This window comes from Anastrepha obliqua, chromosome 2, assembly GCF_027943255.1.
Source record: "Anastrepha obliqua isolate idAnaObli1 chromosome 2, idAnaObli1_1.0, whole genome shotgun sequence".
Lineage (NCBI taxonomy): Eukaryota > Metazoa > Arthropoda > Insecta > Diptera > Tephritidae > Anastrepha > Anastrepha obliqua.
The window spans coordinates 106,016,013-106,037,763 of NC_072893.1; the positions used below are offsets into that span (position 1 = coordinate 106,016,013).

At 40.2% G+C, this 21,751-nt stretch overlaps 1 protein-coding gene across 2 annotated transcripts; it reads right to left on the reverse strand.

The window, feature by feature from the left end:
• Nucleotides 1–1,435: 1,435 nt before the first annotated feature.
• On the reverse strand, nucleotides 1,436–20,779 carry LOC129236837 (eukaryotic translation initiation factor 4H). Of its 2 annotated transcripts, none has more exons than XM_054871090.1 (5): nucleotides 19,973–20,779; nucleotides 18,610–18,909; nucleotides 18,305–18,543; nucleotides 17,727–17,954; nucleotides 1,436–4,359 (listed from the first exon to the last, which is right to left on the reverse strand). In XM_054871090.1, the coding sequence occupies exons 1-5, from the start codon at nucleotides 20,002–20,004 to the stop codon at nucleotides 4,187–4,189; spliced, it is 972 nt and encodes a 323-aa protein (XP_054727065.1). In that variant the 5' UTR covers nucleotides 20,005–20,779; the 3' UTR covers nucleotides 1,436–4,186. The 2 variants fall into 2 exon arrangements, with proteins under 2 accessions (XP_054727065.1, XP_054727066.1); XM_054871091.1 differs by having other exon boundaries at nucleotides 18,401–18,543; nucleotides 19,973–20,778.
• Between the last annotated feature and the right edge of the window lie 972 nt (nucleotides 20,780–21,751).

A 21,751-nucleotide genomic window follows, 5' to 3' on the forward strand; every position in this document is an offset into this window, starting at 1 on the left:
CAGCTGGGCTTCGTTAAGTCGCATTTCTACAAGCTTTCTGGACACCTGTAGACCAGAGATTATTGATTTATTTCAAGCATTATTTGCCGGGCCGACTTAAAAGGATCTGCTCTGCTCTTGCGTATTATTGCTCTATCCACATTAACATCAGTTTTTCGCGCCTTTGGTTTTCTTTCCGTTTTTTGCTTATATAGGATGAATCTTTCTTAACTAAATTAAGGGCATTATAAACCATTTTCCGAGAGCACATCATCATTTCAGCTATTTCTGAATAGATTTTTCCGTTTTGACTCATACGGTATAAAGGGTGTTTTTTTAGAGGTTAGGTTTTCAAGATGAAATAAAACGTATATAATTTAATGTTATGGCCAAGAATTTAGATTTCGGGCAAGTGACCGTCGCGGCTGGCTCGAATAAATTCCAGCCGAGAGGCCCAATTTTCGACCACTTTTTGCAGCAATTGGGGCCGTATGTCAGCAATAACGCGCCGAATATTCTCTTCCAAGACGTCAATCGTCTCGGGCTTATCTGCGTAGACAAGCGACTTCACATAGCCCCACAAGAAATAGTCCAGCGGTGTTATATCGCACGATCTTGGAGGCCACGCCACAAGTCCACGGCGCGAGATAATGCGCTCACCAAAAGTTTCCTTCAATAAATCGATTGTTGCGTTGGCTGTATGGCATGTAGCGCCGTCTTGTTGGAACCAAAGGTCGTCCACATCAACATCGTCCACCTCAGGCACGAAAAAGTCATTAATCATGGCTCTATAGCGCTCTCCATTGACTGTAACATTATGGCCGGCTTCATTTTTAAAGAAATATGGACCAATGATAGGGTCACAAAATCGAAATTTTTTTTCTTCACTCATCTTATAGTAAATCATTTCAAGGATGTTGTGTCAAAATTTTAAGTGGATCGGAACAGAACTCTCAAAGTTATAGCCTTTGTAGGCACTCTACCTCGAATGCGGAGCATCGATAATTTCCCGAAACGACTTCTTAAAAGTCGGTGCCAATCACAACTCCGAAACTATTCAACCGATTCTTTTTAAATTTGGCACACGTTTTCTTAATCAAAAAAAACCCTGTCATGGGCTTATTTGTCAATATTTTATTATTAATATTTTTTAAAAAGTTATTGAAAAGATGTACAATAACATGCAACTGATTTTATTAAAGTATCTTAAGCCATATTTCTGTAAAAAATTCAAAAAAAGTGTTTTTTTTTAGCGCTAAACCCTACCACCCCCTTAACTTAACATATAAGGTTAACATTTGTGCTATTTATCTGTCCACCGCTGTAGATACGGCGAATGAAAAAAACAAATCAGTTGATTTACCGATACCAATTTTTATAGATTCGCCTGGACTTCACCCCACTCTGCACATTTTCATAATTTTTCTTCCTCAATGTTATTAAAAAGAATAGAATATTTGATTTATTTTGAATTATTGTATTTATTAATTTAGTAAACATAAAATTAATAATTGTATGCATCCTTTTTGTATATTTAAATATACTTATATAAAAGTAATTATTCAATATAGTTTCTTTTATTGTTATTTTTATTATTTTGCTTAATTTTTTGCGTTTTTTACTTTTTGTCGTGTTTTTGTATTTTTCTTTCTTCTTTACTTTACTTTAATAATTACCATTAATTATTACCATTAATAATAATTAAGTATTAATTTTTATGTAATTAAATTTTATACTGATTTACCGTCTGCTGTTTTCGCCTTTGGTCTGTGTACAAAATTTTTTTTATGCGTTTATATTTGCCTTTTGTTTTATTTTTAAATATTTTCTTTGCTTTCTTTAACTTTATCTTTTACTTTTATATAATATTTTCTTTGTTTTTGAATTATGCAAATTTAATATTACTTGCTTCGTTTTTGCCTCTAATTCGAGTGAAATTAAAAATGTAAATAAAAAATCATAATTTTTATTATAACAAAAACGCGCTGCAAACATGCATAAACAAGTATATAAAATTAAAAAAAAAATATATATATATAATAAACTACAACTCAGAGATAGCAAGAGTGCAAAGTGGATGATTAGACAAATAAAAGGAACAGCCGCATAAAGTGGATCGGATTTAATGGTGTAAATAGTGGGAAACAAACGCGAGGGTTAATGGGATGTGCGCAAGTAGAAAACAAATCTTTAATCGGGGTCTCGGGTGAGCGTTCCGGTATACTTAATACAAATAATAATTTTGTAGTTAAACTGTATAATAAAAACGTTTGTGTATTCTCTTATTTTGTAATTATGTAAATATATAAACGCATGTGTAGATATATTGCAGGCTGAGTAAGACTCGAAGTATATATAAGCAGAGTACTCCCGAAAATGTGACTGGTTTGCTGACGAAGTTTTATTGGCAATAGCACTGGGAGTTTTTTAATTGTCGGCTGCAATAACTTGTATTGTATTTATTTGCTGCCCGGTGTTTGGCAAAAGCCAGGCGGAAGATAGTGACAAATTTCAAATCCTGCGGAGGCGCACAGAAACAATTGCGATTGAGTAAAAAAAGGATTTAGCAAGCAGCTTTGATATAGTAAAAAAACTATTTATTTATATTTATTGGCAAATGTAACCGTATTTTGGTAGTTTAAAAATCAGAAGGGATGATATATAGTTTCAGAAATTACTGATTTTGTTTAGAGCTGAGCTTAAGGCTAGCAAGCTTGAATTTCTCTTATTCAAATATTTATCTGTTCACTGTTTTCTTAACTGCTCTACTAAAAGACCCTCTCTCTAGTTACTTTACTGTTTTTCGCTCTTCTTTTAGTTTTTCTATTTAGTTATATTTTCCTCCTCTCCTTCAATTTTCAACTTCTTTCTGCTCTGTAATTCGTTCTGTGTGGACAATACGATGTTCTGCTGTTTCTATTTACTTTATTACTTTACTGTTATTTGTTTTCACATTCAAGTCGTTTAGTCACAGTTCTTACTGTGGTCACATGTAAAATGTAATATAATATGTTTTTGTTTGTATGTATGATGCAAATATTTATATTAGAGTAGTTTATTACATATATTTATATTAAATTTAAATATAATTAATATAATTTGTTGTTATGTATGCGTGTGTTTTTTCCTTAACGTGTGTAGCGCTTTGCTTTTATGTTAATTGCCTTTTTTCTTTTTCTAATTTGAGGAGGGAAGGGATTAATTATTTATTTTGACTGCTTTTTCTACCTCGGATCGGGTTTTTACTTTAATTTCTTTAATTTACTCAAATTTTTCCATCTTATTGCTTTTTACTCTTTTTCTTTTTTCTTTTCGCTTTCCGCTTTTCAGTTATCTGTGGTAGTCTAGAACTCTATAATATATGTGTATAGTATTAATAAGTTTATTTAAATATATTCTTAACATAGGCTTTTTTATATTTTGCGTTCCGCTTTGCATTAAGTTTTAAATTATTCAGTTTTTTTGTTGCATTACTCCTTTATTTTAAAATATCTAGTTGTTTAATTCCAATTAATTTCGATTTTCATTTGCATACACCTTTCCTCTCTGCCTTAAACTCTTTGCCGTCACAAGTTTTACAATGTCCGCAAACGAATGTTATGTCCGCAATCGCCACCCACGCGTCGCTTCGTTTCCCACAATACCAAACCCACTAGACTTTACTAGGCCTGCTAGCTAGCTTGTTTAACAAGTCCCTTGTTAAATTCACTCGCGCCCGTTAACTTCGTGTTTTCGCTCTGTAATATTAACTTTGCTTTTGCTCTCAGTCAGTCGATGCTGATGCTTTCTATTTTCGCGTTAACGTCAATTTAGTTTTAGTAATTTTCTTTTCTTTTATTTATTTATTTTGTTTGAGAGTCTTTACTCGTGTTGCACAATTACTTTTCGCTCGTTTTTTCTTTATTTATTTCAATTCGCACGTTTTTTCTCCTTGTCCGCTTTAATCAAATATCCTTTTCCCCTTTTATTTTCACTTCCATTTTCGCAAAAGATGCCACTTGAGAAAAAAAAATGATTTTATTTTTGATGTTTGCATTTGCTATTTGCTGATGTTACTGCTGCTAAGTTTTATCATATAAAGTTTTTAATGTTTATAGCAATTTGTATTGAAGTTTTATTCTTTGTCTGGTTTTCTTTCTGTTTACTGCTTTTAGTTTTCTTTTTTATTTCAATTATACGACAAAACGACTCTCTTCTCACTCTCTCTTTATTCATCTACATCGTCGTGCTCCTTAGTATCGTTCTCTGGTTCCTTGAATTTCTCTTCGCGAGGCTTGGCATTGCCAAAGATCGCAGCCGCCTGCTTTGTCTCTGCCAGCGCATTGATGGGCGCTTGAATGGTTCGTGGTTTCAAATTTAACCGTGGCCTCTCGCTGTCATCTACAAAAAAAAAATTCAATTCAAAAAATTACTTAGATTTACTAAAAAAATGTGTCCATATTTTTTTATGCAACATTTATTGTAAAAGATCTTGCTCAACTCTAATTGTCATAAACAAATTAAGAAAGTCAACGATTTCATTTCATTTTTCATTTTCATTCAATACTTGGACTGAAAAGTCCTGGGCCCAACAAAGAGGACATGTTTTTTTTTGTTCAAAATTAGTTTTATTTATCAACGTAATTTCCATTAAGAACAACGCAATCATTCCAGCGCCACTCTAACATTTCAATACCACTTTTATAGAACGATTTATCTTTTGCCTCAAAAAAGGCCTCGGTTTCAGCGATAACCTCTTCATTTGAGCGAAATGTCTTACCGACGAGCATTGCTTAGGTCTGCGAACTGCCAGTAGTCGCTGGGAGACAATTCTGGCGAATACGGTGGGAGCAATTTGAAGCTCAATTCATGTCGTTTTGCCATTGTTTTGAATGACGTGTGACACGGTGCATTGTCTTGAAAATGAGCAAACGCGGCACCCACTTTGAAAAAAAAAATAAAGCAGGGAGTACCGCAGGGTGGTGTCCTTTCACCCTTGTTTTTCAATTTCTACATTTCGAAACTCCCCCAGCCACCAGAGGGAGTGTTGTTGTTGTTGTTGTTAACAGCATAGGTAACCCTGTCAGTGTAGTCATATCATCGTTCGTCGTCGTCTGGCTCATCTAGGGGTAGGCCCAGGAAACATGCTGTTTCGACGGGTTGGGTCCAGAGGGAGAGGGGGGTTAGATGAGTCGGTTTGAGGGGGCATGTGAAGAGGTGGTTAGTGTCGTGCGGGGTACCTTCGCATGCCGGACATGTGTTTGGTATGTCGGGGTCGATTCTGGATAAGTAGGAGTTTAACCTGCTACAGTATCCAGAACGTAGTTGTGCCAATGTTACACGGGTCTCACGGGGAAGCTGGAGCTCTTCATCTGCGATGGGTGGTGGTTGGACTCCAATTACGGCATTCACAAGACGGGAGTTTAAGAAGGTGGTAACGGTCTCCCGGTGAATGTCGTTTATAGACTGTCGAAATACTGTCCGGTCCAGTAGGTTACGGTCGGTCTTGTCCTGGATATCGCCAGCGTAGTCAAAGAGGTGTCTCCTGACGTGCCTGGGAGGCGGCTCGGGCTCAAGCAGGTGTCTGCAGGGATGAGACCTGCGGTAACATCCGAGCAGGAACTGCTTGCTGAGCAATTTATTGTGCTCCGCAACTGGGAGCATTTGTGCCTCGTTGTGAAGATGTTGTATAGGTGACATCAGGAGGCACCCGGTCGCTGTCCGAATGGCGGTATTTTGACAGGTCTGTAGCTTAGTCCACTGCGAATCACTAGTTCCAGGCGACCAGACAGGCGCAGCATAGTTGAGAACCGGCCGGCCAATTGCCTTAAATGTCGAAAGCAACAGTTCTTTGTCTTTGCCCCAAGTGCTGCCGGCCAGCGATTTGAGGACCTTGTTGCGATTTTGGACTTTAGTGGCAATTGCGGTTGTATGCGCAGAGAAGGAGAGCAAGCTGTCAAAGGTTACACCCAAAATTTTGGGGTTATTCACAGTCGGAATTGGTGTGTCGTCGACTTTTACCTTAAGGGGCAGCTTGACCTCCTTTGTCCAGGTGGTGAAAAGGGTCGCCGTGGACTTGGTGGGGGAAAGTTGTAGATTCCTCGCAGTGAAAAAGCGAGAAAGGTCGGTGAGGTAGACGTTCACTTTGGAACACAGGCCATCGATGTCATTGCCCGACGCCATTATCGAGCAATCGTCAGCGTATGAGATCAGGGAAACTCCCGCTGGTGGTTGGGGGAGCTTCGAGATGTAGAAGTTAAAAAGCAAGGGTGAAAGGACACCACCCTGCGGTACGCCTTGCTTAATCTTCCTCTGCTTTGACATTTGATCTCGAAAAATCACTGACGAGTGCCGACCGCTCAGGTAGTTCGCGGACCACCTCTTCAGCCCTGGCGGGAGTGTCGACTGATAAATGTCATCTAGTAGCGTGGAGTGGCTGACTGTGTCGAAAGCCTTTTTCAAGTCCAACGCTACTAGGACAGTCCTCTCGCAGGGGCGGTTTTGGTTAAGCCCGCGATTTATCTGGGCGTTTATGGCGGTGAGTGCAGTGGTGGTGCTGTGCACTCGTCGGAAACCGTGCTGATGTGGGGCTGGGGCCAGGTGTTTCGTAAAGAGTGGGAGTAGGAGGGCTTCAAGTGTCTTCACTACTGGGGAAAGGAGAGTTATCGGCCGATAAGACTCCCCTTGGTTGGCGGGTTTCCCAGGTTTCAGTAGTGGGACCACTCTCCCTGCTTTCCACTTTTCAGGGATGATGAGAGTGGCCATGGACAGATTGAAAACCCTTGTGAGAAATCCTACTCCCAGGGGTCCCAGATGCTTCAGCATCAGCGCGTTTAAGCCGTCAGGGCCAATGGCTTTCGATGATTTCGAACTCTTGATGGCCACCTGAACCTCATCACTGGAGAAAGTAAGTGGCGCACTGTTGTTCTTCAGTTTGTGCAGCCTTCTGGTAGCACGACGCTTGGTTCTGTCGCCCGGAGGATGCAATATAAAAAGCCGGCTAAAGTAGCTCGCGCATCGCTTCGGGTCCGACGAAGTGCAACCGTTGAAGGTGATGGCCACCTTGTCGTTGTGCTTCGTCGGGTTTGACAGAGACCTAACGGTGGACCAGAGCTTACTCACCCCAGAGGTGAGGTTGCAGGTCTTCAGGTGCTCAACCCATTTGGTCCGCTTATGCTGGTTTACCAGTTGCCGGATCTCCAAATTGAGATCCCTTATGCGGGGATCCCCGGGATCGGCCTGGCGTAGGTGATCACGCTCGTTCGCTAAACTGGCTGCTTCGGCTGGGAAATGAGGACGAATGTCCTTATAACTTCCAGCAGGGATGAAGCGAGCCGCAGCAGCTGTGAGCACCTTGCGGAATGCGCGTTCGCCTACGCGCACATCAGTGGGGATGGGAAGAGCGGCGAAGGTGTCCTCAGTAAATTCCGTGAAGCCGGCCCAATTAGCTTTTTTAAAGTTAAAATAGGACCGGTGATTCGCGGAAACGAAATCGGCAGGTCTCTCGATCGAGACGATAATGGGCAAGTGGTCTGATGCAAGCGATAGCATAGGTCGCCACGTTATGCTATTTATCAGACCAGCGCTAGCAATTGTTAGGTCAGGCGAGCTGCTGCAATTGCTCACTACCCTGGTGGGGGCGTCGTCGTTCACTGTGCTGAATGTCGAGTCGTCTATCTGCTCTGCCAGTTGCTGTCCCCTACGATCATTTGGCAGGCTTGAATGCCAAAGATCGTGATGCGCATTAAAGTCACCTACAACCAATCGGTTTTCACCTCTGAGGAGCGCACCTATATCAGGGTGATATCCTGCCGGGCAGCAGGTGACAGGGGGTATATATATGTTAAATATTTCGAGCTCGGAATCGCCTGACCGGACAGCTATGCCTTGACATTCTAAGGTGCTGTCCCTGGGGTCGATTCCTTCATCGATAAGACGATACTGCACAGTGTGGTGGACTATAAACGCTAGGCCACCACCATTGTCTCGCTCGCGATCACGTCTGTGCACGTTGTAGCCATCCCTGGTGATCAGAGATGACCTAGCGTGCAACTTTGTTTCTTGGACCGCAGCTATCTTGATACTGTGCCGGTTCATAAAGTCGACTATCTCGTCGACCTTGCTCATAAGTCCGTTGCAGTTTAGTTGGAGAAGCTTGAAGCTTCTCGGCGAGGTCAGTGTAATCCGGGGGGTGAGGGACGCGTGGTGTTGTCTGCGTTGGGCCTGCTGCGCAATCCACTGTGGCTGTTGCGGCCTGATGGTGATGGGCGGCCGCGCCTCCGGGGGCGGTTGTGGGTGCAGAGCTCTGCAGCAGGGGGCAACGTAGGCAGTTGTCCACTCACGGGTGGTGCGCAGGCCGGAACATCTCCGAAAATGGCACCAGCCATTGCAGGAATTGCACTGGACTGTTACCAGATTCCGAGGTATTACGGCCTGACACACGGAACAGACTGTGCGGGGGACCAGGAGCTGCTGGTTTGTCCCCGCACTGGGGTTGGAGCTGGAAGGAAGGGGAGGGGTTGAGGGGGAGTTGTGTTGCTCCGATAGGCTCCTCACCGTGGAGGTGTTTGTGGTGGTGGCGGTTGGTGGTGCCGGCCTATCAGGGGGTGTGTTAGCCGTGGAGGCATTAGTCGCCTGCTGGCGGGAGCAACACTTGGCCACATACCGTGTGGACCACTCCCTATGTGACTTAAGACCCGAGCAGGTCTTAAGGTGGCTCCACCCGTTGCACTTGTTGCACCTAACCGAGGTTGAGTTCGGGTGAAGCCGTTTGTGGCAGACGCAGCAGTAGAATACTTCTGGCCCAGGGTTGGATTCGATTCCAGCTCTGAGGAGAAGTATTTGGAGCAGGATTGCTGCGGGAGTTTGCTCCTGTGACGTAAGGCGGGGGATGATATGAGTTACACTAGACAGGGCTAGTATACTGGGGCGGCAGCCCTTGGTCGGGAAAAACCCGAGTCATTCCGGTACGTAGAACCGGCTGCCATGGGAATAAGAGGGAGTCTCACTGGTCTCATACGCCGACAACTGCACGATAATGGCGTCGGCCAATGACATTGATGGCCTATGCACAAAAGTAAACGACTACCTCGCCCGCCTTTATCGCTTCTTCACTGCGAGAAACCTACAACTTTCTCCCACTAAATCCACGGCGACCCTTTTTACCACCTGGACAAAGGAGGTCTGCAGCTGCAACCTTAGGTACACGTCGATGATACCCCAATACCGACGGTAAACAACCCCAGAATATTGGGAGTCACCTTTGACAGCTTGCTCTCCTTCTCAGCGCATACAACCGCTATTGCAACGAGAGTACAGAATCGCAACAAGGTCCTCAAGTCGCTTGACGGCAGCACTTGGGGCAAAGACAAAGAAATGTTGCTGTCGACTTTCAAAGCAATAGGCCGACCGGTTCTGAACTATGCTGCGCCTGTTTGGTCGCCTGGAACTAGTGATACGCAGTGGACGAAGCTCCAGACCTGCCAAAATACTGCAATTAGGACCGCGACAGGATGTCTCCTGATGTCCCCCATACAACACCTGCACGACGAGACTCACATGCTCCCTGTGAAGGAGCATAACAAACTGCTCAGCAAGCAGTTTCTGCCAGGGTATCACCCATGCAGACACTTGCTTGAGCCTGAGCCACCTCCCAGGCACATCAGGAGGCACTTCCTCAACTACGTGGACGAGATCCTGGACAAAACAGACCGACCACTCCAGGATCGGACAGTGTACAGACAGGCCATAAACGACATTCATCGGGAGACCCTTACCACCTTCTTAAGCTCCCGACCCCCGAATGCCGTTATCGGAGTCCAACCACCACCAATTGCAGACGAAGAGCTCCAGCTTCCCCGAGAGTCCCGCGTAACCTCTGCACAATTACGTTCTGGATACTGTAGCAGGTTAAACTCCTACTTATTCAGAATCGACCCCGACATACTAAACATATGTATGTCCGGCATGTGAAGGCACCCTGCACGACACTAACCACCTTTTCACATGCCCCATCAAACCCACCCATCCAACACCTCTCTCCCTCTGGACCCAACCCGCCGAAACAGCCAGTTTCCTGGGCCTACCGTTAGATGAGCTAGACGAAGATGACCGGTGATTACACTACACTGACAGGGCAAAGATACTGCTACAAAAACAACAACAACAACAACAACAACAGAGCTTTCTCATAGTCAAATGCTCATGCAATACTCGTATAAAGCCAAATCGTTCTTCTGATATCTTTACGATGCCAGTTAACTAACGCAACTTTCGATCATTCAAAACAATTTTTGTTGGTGTTACCGCCTCATTTGGACGCCCACTGGGTTGTGCATTATCATACGACCACGTTTGAACTCAGCAAACCATTCTTGTTTCTGATGGAGCGGAGTCCCTATAACACTTCTCAAACTATTGTTTCGCTTGAAAGGTATTTTTCCCCAACAAGAAGAAGAAATTAAAACACAAAATTCTTTTCGTTCCATTATTTTGAAAATAATAAAAGTAGCGTCACTCTTAGCACAATAACTCACGAGCTAATGAATAGAATGTAATGAAATTTTAACAGCTGACTTTTTAAGGTTAGTATTAACTGAAAAAGAGGGTGGGAATGGGAATTTTTAGCCCAAGGCTCTTACACCCTTTATTGCATGTTTGGCCGAGCTCATCCTCCTATTTGTAGTGTGCTTCTTGATGTTGTTCCACAAATGGGGGGACCTACAGTTTCAAGCCGACTGCGAACAGCAGATATTTTTTTATGACGAGCTTTTTCATACCAGAAATACCCTCGGAGGTTTCCCATTGCCTGCCGCGACAGACAAAAATTTTTTATCATTTAGTCTTTCATGCACAGGCATTCAAATCTACGCACCTCCAAATGGTAGTCACGCACCAACACATTCGGCTACAGCGGCGGCAATTGCTTCGTTACCTTGCCGAATATTGGCATCTGTAAAGTGGAAGTGGAATCTCCCAATGCTTGAAATAAAAGTGTAATCCTTTTGACATGATTTCGGAGGAACAAACGAGATACACCTTAGAGAACAAAAACAAAATAGATCTTCCCAAACGAGAAATACAACAGTACTTCCTTTGGCATGATTTTAGATCAGTTGCAGTTTTTGTACTACCAAATCATACAAATCGTATATACATATGTACTAAAAACTTAATAAACGGGCTACTTCAGTAAGTTTTGACGAAACGGAAATAGTATTAGTCATATAGACGCCTACGCTACGTTCCGGGACTGGCCAAGGACTGTTCCTTCAACAGCTTTCACAATAAAATGTTTAATACTGTTTGATGTTGTTCCATCAACAACTGTCGAGAATGGTAACGCCATATAAATATACAATACATATATAGTCCCCACCACAGATATTTTAGGCAGGTCTAATATTTAACTTAGCCATTTGGCTAAGACCACTATAACGTTTGTATGTAATCGTGGACATCCAGCATGGATACGCCGATGAAGAAGAAGAACATCTGAGGTACGGTGCACTAGACAGATTTAGTATACTGGGGCGGCAGACCTTGGTCGGGAAAAGCCCGAGTCATTCCGGTAAGGTAGAACCCGCTGCCATGGTAATGAGTCTGAGCCACCTCTCAGGCACGTCACGAGGCATCTCTTCAACTACACTGACGAGATGCAGGGCAAAATACAATTAACAACTAATGGACCGGACCATATACAGACAAACATTAAACGAAATTCATCGGGACACCCTTACCACCTTCCTAAACTCACGTGCCCTTAATACCGTTATCTGAATCAAACCACCACCTATTGCAGACGAAGCGCTTCAGCTGCCTCGCGAGGCCCGCGTAACTTCGGCCGAATTGCGAGCTGGATATTGTAATAAGTTAAACTCTTATCCAGAATCGACTTCGACATACCCAATATATTTCCAGCATTTGGAGGCACATTGCACGACACTAACCACCTATTCACATGCCCTATCAAACCTACTGACCTAACACCCCTCTCCCTCTGGACCCAACCTGTCGAAACAGTACATTTTCTGGATATCCATTAGATGAGTTAGACGAAGACGACCGATGACTACACCGCACTGATAGCGTTAGTAAGTATCTACAACAACAACCACTTTTAACTATACCATTCGCTTTTGAAGTTTCGTTCTATATTAACCCATAATCACGAGTTCTTCGCACAAAAGTATGCTCTTCTTATTTTTAACGTACACGCACTACGGTTGACTGCATTTGCATTTTATCCAGGCGCTCGTTGTTTTTGTTGTTGTAGAGGATTGTTAAATACCCAACCAAGGTACCTTATATCTTTGGGATGTAAACAGTCCGAGAAGGTCCCTCACTTATTGGAGTGGCTGTTCGATTCGAAGTAGAGCTTTGTTAGAATGGTTACCACGGTGGCGCCCTAAGAGAAACTGCCTCGATATCAATATATAATTAAAAATTGCATCACTTTGCGATTTTTTTTTTTTTTTAAGGAAAAAATTTATTTAGCACTGCAAAGTTTTTTCTATCTTTTAATGAACATTTAAAAAGTATAAAAAATTTTTGTACTGGTTAAAATAAGTTGAAAAAAATGTTTAACATAGAAATTAGTAGAGCGCTGCAACGCTGGAGTTTCCAGCTGGCGTACAAGATACAGCTCGTAATTATTATCTAAAGCAAAAAATTCAAATGGATTTCTAATTATCATGATTTTTTATTCTAGATGAACTAAGAAAACTGAGAGAAATTCCAAAATTTCAACTTTTTGGAGGTTTTAAAGAAAAAAACACCTTTCTATAAAAAAAAAATTCACTTCAATTTGGTATAAAAATTTTTGAAAAATTTTTTTTTAATTTTGTTAGTTCAAATAGAAGAGAATTTAATACTGAAGGGAACAAGCTATGATTCATTTCAAAAGGTTCATTAGTTTTTTTTCATTCATGTATGCCAATTCAAAGAAATCATAAAAATGAAAAGTCGAGAAAAGAAGATAAAGTTTGTACTATAGCTGTCCGGTCACAGCGTAACTACCTAACGCTCGCCTACCTTTGGCTTTATATCTACGGAAATATTGAGAATTAAGCTCTGTAACTTTGTGTGAATATTCGGAAATATATTAGGAATCGCTTAAAACGAAAAAAAAAAAAATGATTTTTTTGACCTTATAAACCAGGCTCCCCCCTTAACTCCATTTCAGGCATAAGCAATTCATAATCTAGACTTTTGCTCGACAGAGAAGATTGAAACTACTAAAATAATAGCTGGTTTTAATGGCAGCCGACCAACGAAAGGATAAATCCAGGTTTTCGAAAGTGGTTAACCGCATCTAAAACCACAATCAACTGCGTGTGTCATAACACCAGCTAGGAGTTGAAAGCGAGTTTTAAATATTCGATCAAGTGGGATCAAACGAGCGGCTCCTGCATTGATAATACTTCGGATGGTGGAAAAAAATTCATTTTAGTGTTTATGCTTTCCGTAGAACCGTTTCAGTTTGCTTTCTGTCTGACGAATTTTTCGTTACGGGAGAGTTTTATATAGTTGTAAAGCCTATGTAGGATGACCACTGTAGTAATTACGTGCCTTATGGGGTTATATACAGTTAGAATTTTCAAAAAATCGATTTTTTCTAATTTTTTTTTTCTTAATGTACATATATTTAAGAATACAGTGCACTCGCTATAATATGAACACCCTAATATATGAACACCCCAAAATATGAACACTTTTTCGCTTCCATTGAGTACTCTAAAATATGAACTTGTGGAAAAAACTCTAAAATATGAACATTATTGATTTTCAAATTTTTATCGAATTTCATGAGCCTAATAAATCGGGGAATCCCCTAGTTAATAAAATTTAAAATGAACAAAACCGTCGCTGAGAAATGCTTGCGTTGACTCGCATACACATTTACATGCTTTGCCTTCTCCTATTTTCAGTCGTCAATACGAATTTTCAACATCGTAAGTTGGTCATTTCATGCGAGCATAAATGGTACTTCATTTTCTTGCAAAAAAACTTAATATTAATCAGTTTAAAAAATGCACACAAAAAAGCATAAGTTTTTGACCTTAAGAGAAAAAATCAGATATTGTGGAATATTTGCGAAAGGGTTAAAGGGTAATTTATCGCGTAAATATGGAGTGAGAAAGTCTAAAATATGCGGAATTAATAAAAATAAAAATGCTATCTCTAAATATGTCAAAAATACTTTTATCGATCCTGGAAAGAGGAAAACTTTACGTCATTCAGAGTACCCAAAGATGGAAAAATCTCTGTATCGATGGTTTTTGAATATAAGAGACAAAAAGCTCCCGGTTAGCGGGCTTATGTTAAAAGAAAAAGCAAAAGACCTTCATTTTAAAATTAAAGAAAATTGCCTTGAATTCAATGCCAGTGATGGATGGCTTCAAAATTTTAAAAAGAGATATGGTGGTCGGTTGCTCCAAGTTTCTGGAGAAAAACTATCTTCACAGCCCCAGTTAGTTGACCCATTCAAAAAGGCGTTAAAGATGAAAATGGAGGAGCTTGGATTAAGTCGTGAGAAACTATACAACGCCGATGAATCCGATTTATACTGGAAATTTTTGCCACAAAAGACGTATGTGTCATCGTTAGAAAAAAACTGCCCCAGGTGCAAAGATGGAAAAGCAAAGAGTAACTTTCTTGTGTTGTTCAAATGCGTCAGGAACTCATCAACTCAAGCTTCTTGTAGTCGGAAAGACTAAAAATCCCCGCTATTTTAAAGGTTTTGACTGTCCAGTGCATTATCGACATTCGAAACCCGCATGAATGACTGCGGCTATTTTTAAAGATTGGTTCCACGGTTCATTCATACCTGAGGTAAGCTTTAATATTTTTATTTCAGTAGGTTAAAACTCATAAAACATTTTAAAATTTTTTTTTTGCATTTTTTTTATTTGATTTTTTAAATGATGAACCTTTCAAGAATATTCTGTGAAAATTTTAGATGAATCGGAGCAAAACTTACAAAGATACAGCCATGTAAGTGTTGCTACCTACCTGGCTCAACCGCGTTTAGCGTTAGCGGTAAAGCGTTTTTCCCACAACTTACGTTTTCAAAGTCGGTGCCCCTCATAACTTTGAAACTACTGCACCGATCCTTTTGAAATTTTGAACACTTTTTCTGTAGATGTTTTACAAGGTAACGCCGAAGAGTTTTTTTCGAATTTGTTGCTACTTTTGTTTTTACGGTAACTAATTCACCGATTTTTTACGCGAAAATCGTGTTTTTGACTTTAACGTGTTCCCAAAAATCGAAAAATTTTTAATTTCAAAAAACCCTCTCGGCGTTACCCGGAGAAAACGATTATCTAACGAAATAACTTTGGTTTTTTGATTTCAGATGATTTAACACCGAGTTATGAGGGGCACCGCAAAACTACTTTTTTTGAGATGCGTCCGAATAATTTCTGCCATTGCCGTATTTTTAAATATTTTTGGATGAAAATTTCACAAAATATACTTCAAATGCTATAGTTTTATGTAGTAAAAGATTTGACGAATAAATTTTAACTGTGTCATCAAAAAAAAAAAATCATAAAAATGTGCCTTTTTTTCCATGAATTAAATATATTTTTTAGTAATTAATCGAAGATTTTTTCTCACCGAAAAATATTTTTTTTATAAAAAATTTAAGGCCGAATTTAGGTCGAACGTATTTGCCCGGTAAGCAATATAGCTTCTGGTCATTAGATTAGACGACTACGAGTTCTCACTCTCCAATAGTTGGGTGCTAGACAGGTGAGATCAGTGTCTCTTGATACAACGTACGTGTCGTATCATTCTACAAAGGTGTTGCTGTCATCAGTCCTTCGTATAATTAACGGATATTATACTATTTTACGTTATGCAGTAAGAACGCTATGTCCCATTCTGATTTACGGAAGCGATCTCTAAAGGTCGAGCTGTTTCAGCACATGAAAAAACCAAAGATATCACTTGGGAGTGGTGGCCGCCGTAGCTGATTACGGTTGTGCGTGATTACTATTCGGGAGAGCACGGTTTCGAAACCAACAGTGAGTATGAAACATCAAATGCTAGGAAAACTTTTTTCTAACCTCTCGCACCTCGGTAAGCAATTGCAACCCTTCCAGGGTATTTTTGCTGTGAAAAAGATTCTCATAAAAAATAATCTACCGTTCGATGTGACATAAAACTTTAGGTCCCTCCATTTGTGGAATAACATCAAGACACATACCACAAGTTGAAGGATGAGCTTGGTCAAACACCTAACAAAGGTTCTGAGATAGCACGGGTTGCAGTATCTGAGTCGACGCCATCTGTTGAAGCAGGCTGCATAATAAGCACACCAATCAATGAAGTTGTTTGCCACTTAAAAATAGCTTCTACAAATAAATCCACTAAAATTCTTAAATCACTTTGATCCACTTAAGATAATTCTGTTCACTATTCGGGAGATGCGTGCAAAATCAGACTCTGCAATATTCATTGCCTTGTGTATGTACAGTGAGGGGCAAACTCCATTCCCTATTTTTTTTTTTCATATTATGTGAAAAATATACAACAGATTTAAGTTTAATCGGTTTTGTTAACTAATGTTAATCGATAGAATTCGATTACACTATGTGTGAAATATGATGTCACGCAAATGTTTGCCTTTTTCTTTAACGCAAAGTTGAGCTCGTTTTTTTGCATTTTCCATGACTTTTTTTAATGTGTCTGGTCCTATGGCTGCAATTTCTTGTCGAATATTTTCTTTTAAAACTGTAAGTGTCTTCGGCTGGTTAGTGTAAACCTTTCCCTTTAAATATCCCCACAGAAAAAAGTCGGGAGCAGTTAAGTCAGGTGAACGCGGCGGCCAGTCAAAATCACCTTTTTTTGACACTAATCGACTTGGAAAAAAAGCTCCTGCAAAAGCTCCTGTGCAATGGTGATATTGATGTTTGATCTAGCTCTGTGGTGTATAATTGGACGTGGCACATTACTGAGAATACCAGTAGATTTAAATTTAGCATATAATGCACGAATTGTCTTAGGATCAGGTGCTTTTTTCCGAGGAAATTTTACACGAAACGCGCGTTGAGTCAGAATAATTGAGTTCTGATTCTTAATGTAAAGTTCGACGATTTCAGAACGTTCGACAGGTGTATACTGCGACATGGTTACAATTCTACTGACGTCTACTTTTTAAAATGTCATACTTTAAGCCGCATTTACGTCTACGTCAAAAATTATGGCCAGTTTACATTAGGGAATCGAGTTTGCCCCACCCTGTACATAAAATACACCTTGTCATCTATTAGGAACGAAATAAAGGAAAACTTGAGCCGTCTAAAGCATTACATAACTGTTTCTGAACATCCCGATAAAGGAGCTACACGATATTGTACACCGAAAATATTTTTAAAATTAGCATCATACTTCCTTCATAGAAGAATCTCTGAAAGAGTAGATAATTTCTTGCCCGAGAACTATTAACCAGATAATTTAATTCTACAGTGCACTCCATTCTAAGTATTTCTTTTCAATTATTACAAAAACATTAAATTCAATTATTGTTAAAAATATTAAAAGAGATTTATAGAAACACCAAAAGGTAGTATTTTTAACGCCGAATAAACGGGAATTTAATACAAATGCAATGTAATACACCGCTTAGTATAGAACACATCCTAAAGGACTGCCCCATCTACAGTTGCAGCAATATCTCGACAACCACAGATTGCAGCAACAGACAACCCCAGAACGCTTAATTTTGCAATTGGAAAAATAAACAATGCAAATCTAGGGCTTACCTATACTGCCTAACGGAGCCGGAGCCGGTGCGGGTCTTTCATTATGACTGGGATTAAAGTGTGTACGCTCGCGTTCACCTCTATTACGACTGAAATTGTTGTAGCGATCGTTTCCGCCATCTCGACTTTGAGCGCCAAAGCTTCCTTCGCGATTATTGCGATCATGATTTCGCTCGAAACGATCATCATTGTTGAAATTGCCATAACGACCACGATTCGCTGGACGATCTGAAATGTGTTAATACAAAAAGTCCAAGATACTATTTTAGCTGTGTTCAAAACTTCTTAAAATGTGTAAATAAATTCGAGAACTATTAATATCAAACTTTGTGTTTTGTGTCCGAGAAAAAAATTAAAACGAAAGACGTATTCGAGAAATGGATTTGGAAGAGGCAACTACGGGTGTTATACGTATGGGTGTTGGTTGTGGGGCAAAGCTGTAACATGGTTATAAATGGAACAAATAAGCAAAATAGAAAATTAGCAGATTATAGTTATAGGAATAATGGAGACAGAACATATTTAGGAGTTATCGGAGAAAACGAATGCATTCACTGTGGCCTGTGTACTTTATTTACCGTTGTATCCTCTATTCATGCCACCACCACCACCGCTGCCGCCGCCGCCTCCGCCGCGATTTCTATCGTTGTGACCATAATTATCATTGTACGAACCTCTATTATCTCCACGATTACCACCACCGGCACCACGATTGAATTGGTGATTGCCACCACCACCACCACCGCTGCCCCCGGTAGCACCACCTTGTCTGGGCGGGCCTCGTTTGTTGAAACCGCCACCACCGGTAGCTCCACCCCTGCAAAGCACATCATCGTAAGATATACATTAACATAAACAATTAATCGTTGTTAAATTCACAAACCGTTCGTTTTTCCTGCGATCGGCTATATCAATTCTTAACGGTGCAGATAAGTCATCTAATTTAATGCGTCCGTCGCATTCCAAAGCGCGTTCTAGGTTATCCAACGTTTCAAATTCCACGTAACAGAATCCTTTGAATTGATCCGTTTCTCGGTCTTTAACCAAACGTACATTTTTTACCTCGAAATCTTGGAAAATTTTAATCACATCGCCTTGTACTAGTCCCTGTGGCAAGTTTCCTACATATGCAATGAATGGAGGCTCCGTTGGTAATTGCTTTCCTGGACGGTCTCCAAAGTTCCTTCAAAAGAAGGATAGCAGATATTACTATGTACATACAACATTAAAGATACTTGGTTTTTGGAATTTTTTAAAAATCCTAAGGGGGTGTGTTTAATGCTTCTCGAACTTCATTGAAAAAATGTGACCTCTTAAAGGTCAAATTAAATATATTTTTAATAAGCAGTTCTTTTGGCTTATTAATCATATTTACGTTAATTTTTCTTTGCGCTTTTAAATGTACATATGTACATATGTAGGTGAATATTTCAGCGCCTCTATTACATAAATATTTGAGTATTTTATATATAAAGCCTCTGTGCTCAAATTCTTAAAAAGTATAGTTTTTACTTATATAGAACTATTAATTTAATTAAGCCCCCGCACCCCTTTCATCATAGGCATTTCAAAGCACGTTTTATTTTTAACATGGAAGTTAGCTCCGATATGTTAGGTCAAAACACATATACACGTTAATATCATCTCTCCACATTGCTGACAGGATATGTGTTATAGCCAAATCGGCGTCACCATAACCTCTGTCGACGACGTCACCTAGCCTATCGCCAAACCTTTATATCAACCTAAGCAGCGATAGGGTGACGTCGGCCAAATGCCGACTGCGTTGCGCGTTATTTGACATTTATGCATCCGCTATGTTTTGCACATGCTCCACCGCCGATTTGTATTCTCATCGAATACTACACACAACTACTCTTTTTTTTTCAATGAATGAAAATATACACGTTTTCTATACTTTTAATTGTTGTTTGTAACTCCCCGCGCATTTTAATTAATTTTTATATAACCAATTTACTCATCCATGCTTCCTAAATTGGCGACAGTAAATCATCATACAATCACTTGCCTTGTGCGGTCGACGAAGACGTCGCCTTTTCTCTACTGGTCCCAGTCCGTAGCCAGTGTGAAAATATCTAATGACTTCTTCACAATTTCACCCTACATTAAAGCACATTCTAACTTAATCTTGAATGCATTGTATCACAAAAACATATTAACACACTTTTTTGCAATTTAAACACACGAAATCTTCTTAAAATATCTGATTTTTATAAAATATTTACCTTGAATGATCGATGCTGCCTCTACCAGCCATGTTTTATTTTTTCAAAATGGTCTAAGCGAAAAAAGTCCGTCCTAGTTAAGGCGAATTTCTTTCTGCCTTTTACGACGTTTCCACTCTGTTTCGCTGTCAAAGTGTGCACCCTACGATTATGGTATTGTCTCACTCTTACCTATGCACGCACCGCTAAGCGAAAACTATCAAAACAAAACGAATTAATAGACGCGCACTAATGTGCTCCCGCTTGGATATACACACTTCCGCCGCTTCGACTTCCGTGTGAGCAATAGAGGCGGCAATATTTTTGTCAACGGAACACGTTCGCGAATACCGGCCGCTGGCTGAATCGTGGTGCAGAGTATCGAAACTACGTGATTACAAGCTTCTCTGTATCAAACTGCAACGAATGCACTGTTTTTGTTTACGACTACCCACGTCTTTCTTTCGTCTTCACTTCACCCAACTTTGTTGCACTATACTTTTTCACTTTTCCAGTTTAGTTTTGCCAATCTCTGCCCCCCTCCTATCAGAATCGCTACACTCGCGCAAAGTGCACGCCAAATTTTCCAATTTATTTCAGCGAAATTTTGTTGCTTTTACCGGCTTACTGTAGAAAAAAGTACAAGATTTTTAACGGGAGAAAAAATTTGTTTTAGAGTTAAAAACGTTTCAAATAATGCACAATCAGTGACGCAATCATTTTATTTTTCGTTGCTTTGATTTTGACCGATTTTTCAATCGAAAAGTGCCTTTTTTATTTTAATGTTTAATGTTTGCTTTCAACTTTTTGTTACTGTAAAGCAGACTTCATGTTGAAGTTGGCAATACTACTACTAATTATGCCAGAACGTTTACCATATACCAGCAGAGCTGCCAATAGTTCACAATTGGTGTAGCAATTTTTTTTGTCTAGGCTATTTAGCGCCAGTTTTTCAGTGCTAGGTTGCCTGTGGTGAATTTTTTTACCAACGACCTTATTCCAAAAGCTATAAACAAGTAGGCTTCGATAAAAGATGAAAGAGGTCATCTAAGAAAATGGAATTGCTGAATATGCAGCTCCCACTTACCCAGCTGGCCAGAGATGATATCAAATCAAATCCGAAAAGAATTTCAGTATTGAACTGGACGACAAGGAAAAACGGAAGTTCACCAGTATTTGAAAGGAAACCCCAAGAGTGCACCCTGCACTGGTACACAGATGACTTGAAGACACCAGAAGGCATAGGCGCTGGAATATATGGTTCCAGAACCAAGCGTTCTGTGCGAGTGGGTAGTTTTCCAAGCATCTTCCATCTATCTATGTGCAGAGATCAACTTACAGAAATTTTCGGAATGAGCGGATTGCCATTCTGAGCCACAGTCAGGTGGCACTCAAGGCACTGTCATGCTAGGAGATTAAGCCCTCACCAGTCCTTGAGTGTATGAAGAAACTGAATCCTCTAGGAGTCCTAGGACATGGGGCATAACTGGGAACGTAGTAGTGGACACATTGCACACATAATTAATAGGTCCCGAGCCCTTCCTTACTATGGGACAACTCACCATCAAGGAGAAACTTAATAGTGAAGTGCTAATGATAAGGGAGGTTAGCTAGCACCAAACTATGGGGGGTACAACCAAAAGGGGTTAAAAAAAAAGAGGTTGTCTGTAAAGTCGGTTTACTGACGATAGTTTAACGTGATAACGTCATAAGAAAATACTGATTGAATGGTTGCATTTTTCAAAAGAAAATTTTAATTTTATTTGTTTGATAGATATTTTGTATGGATATAGAGAATGA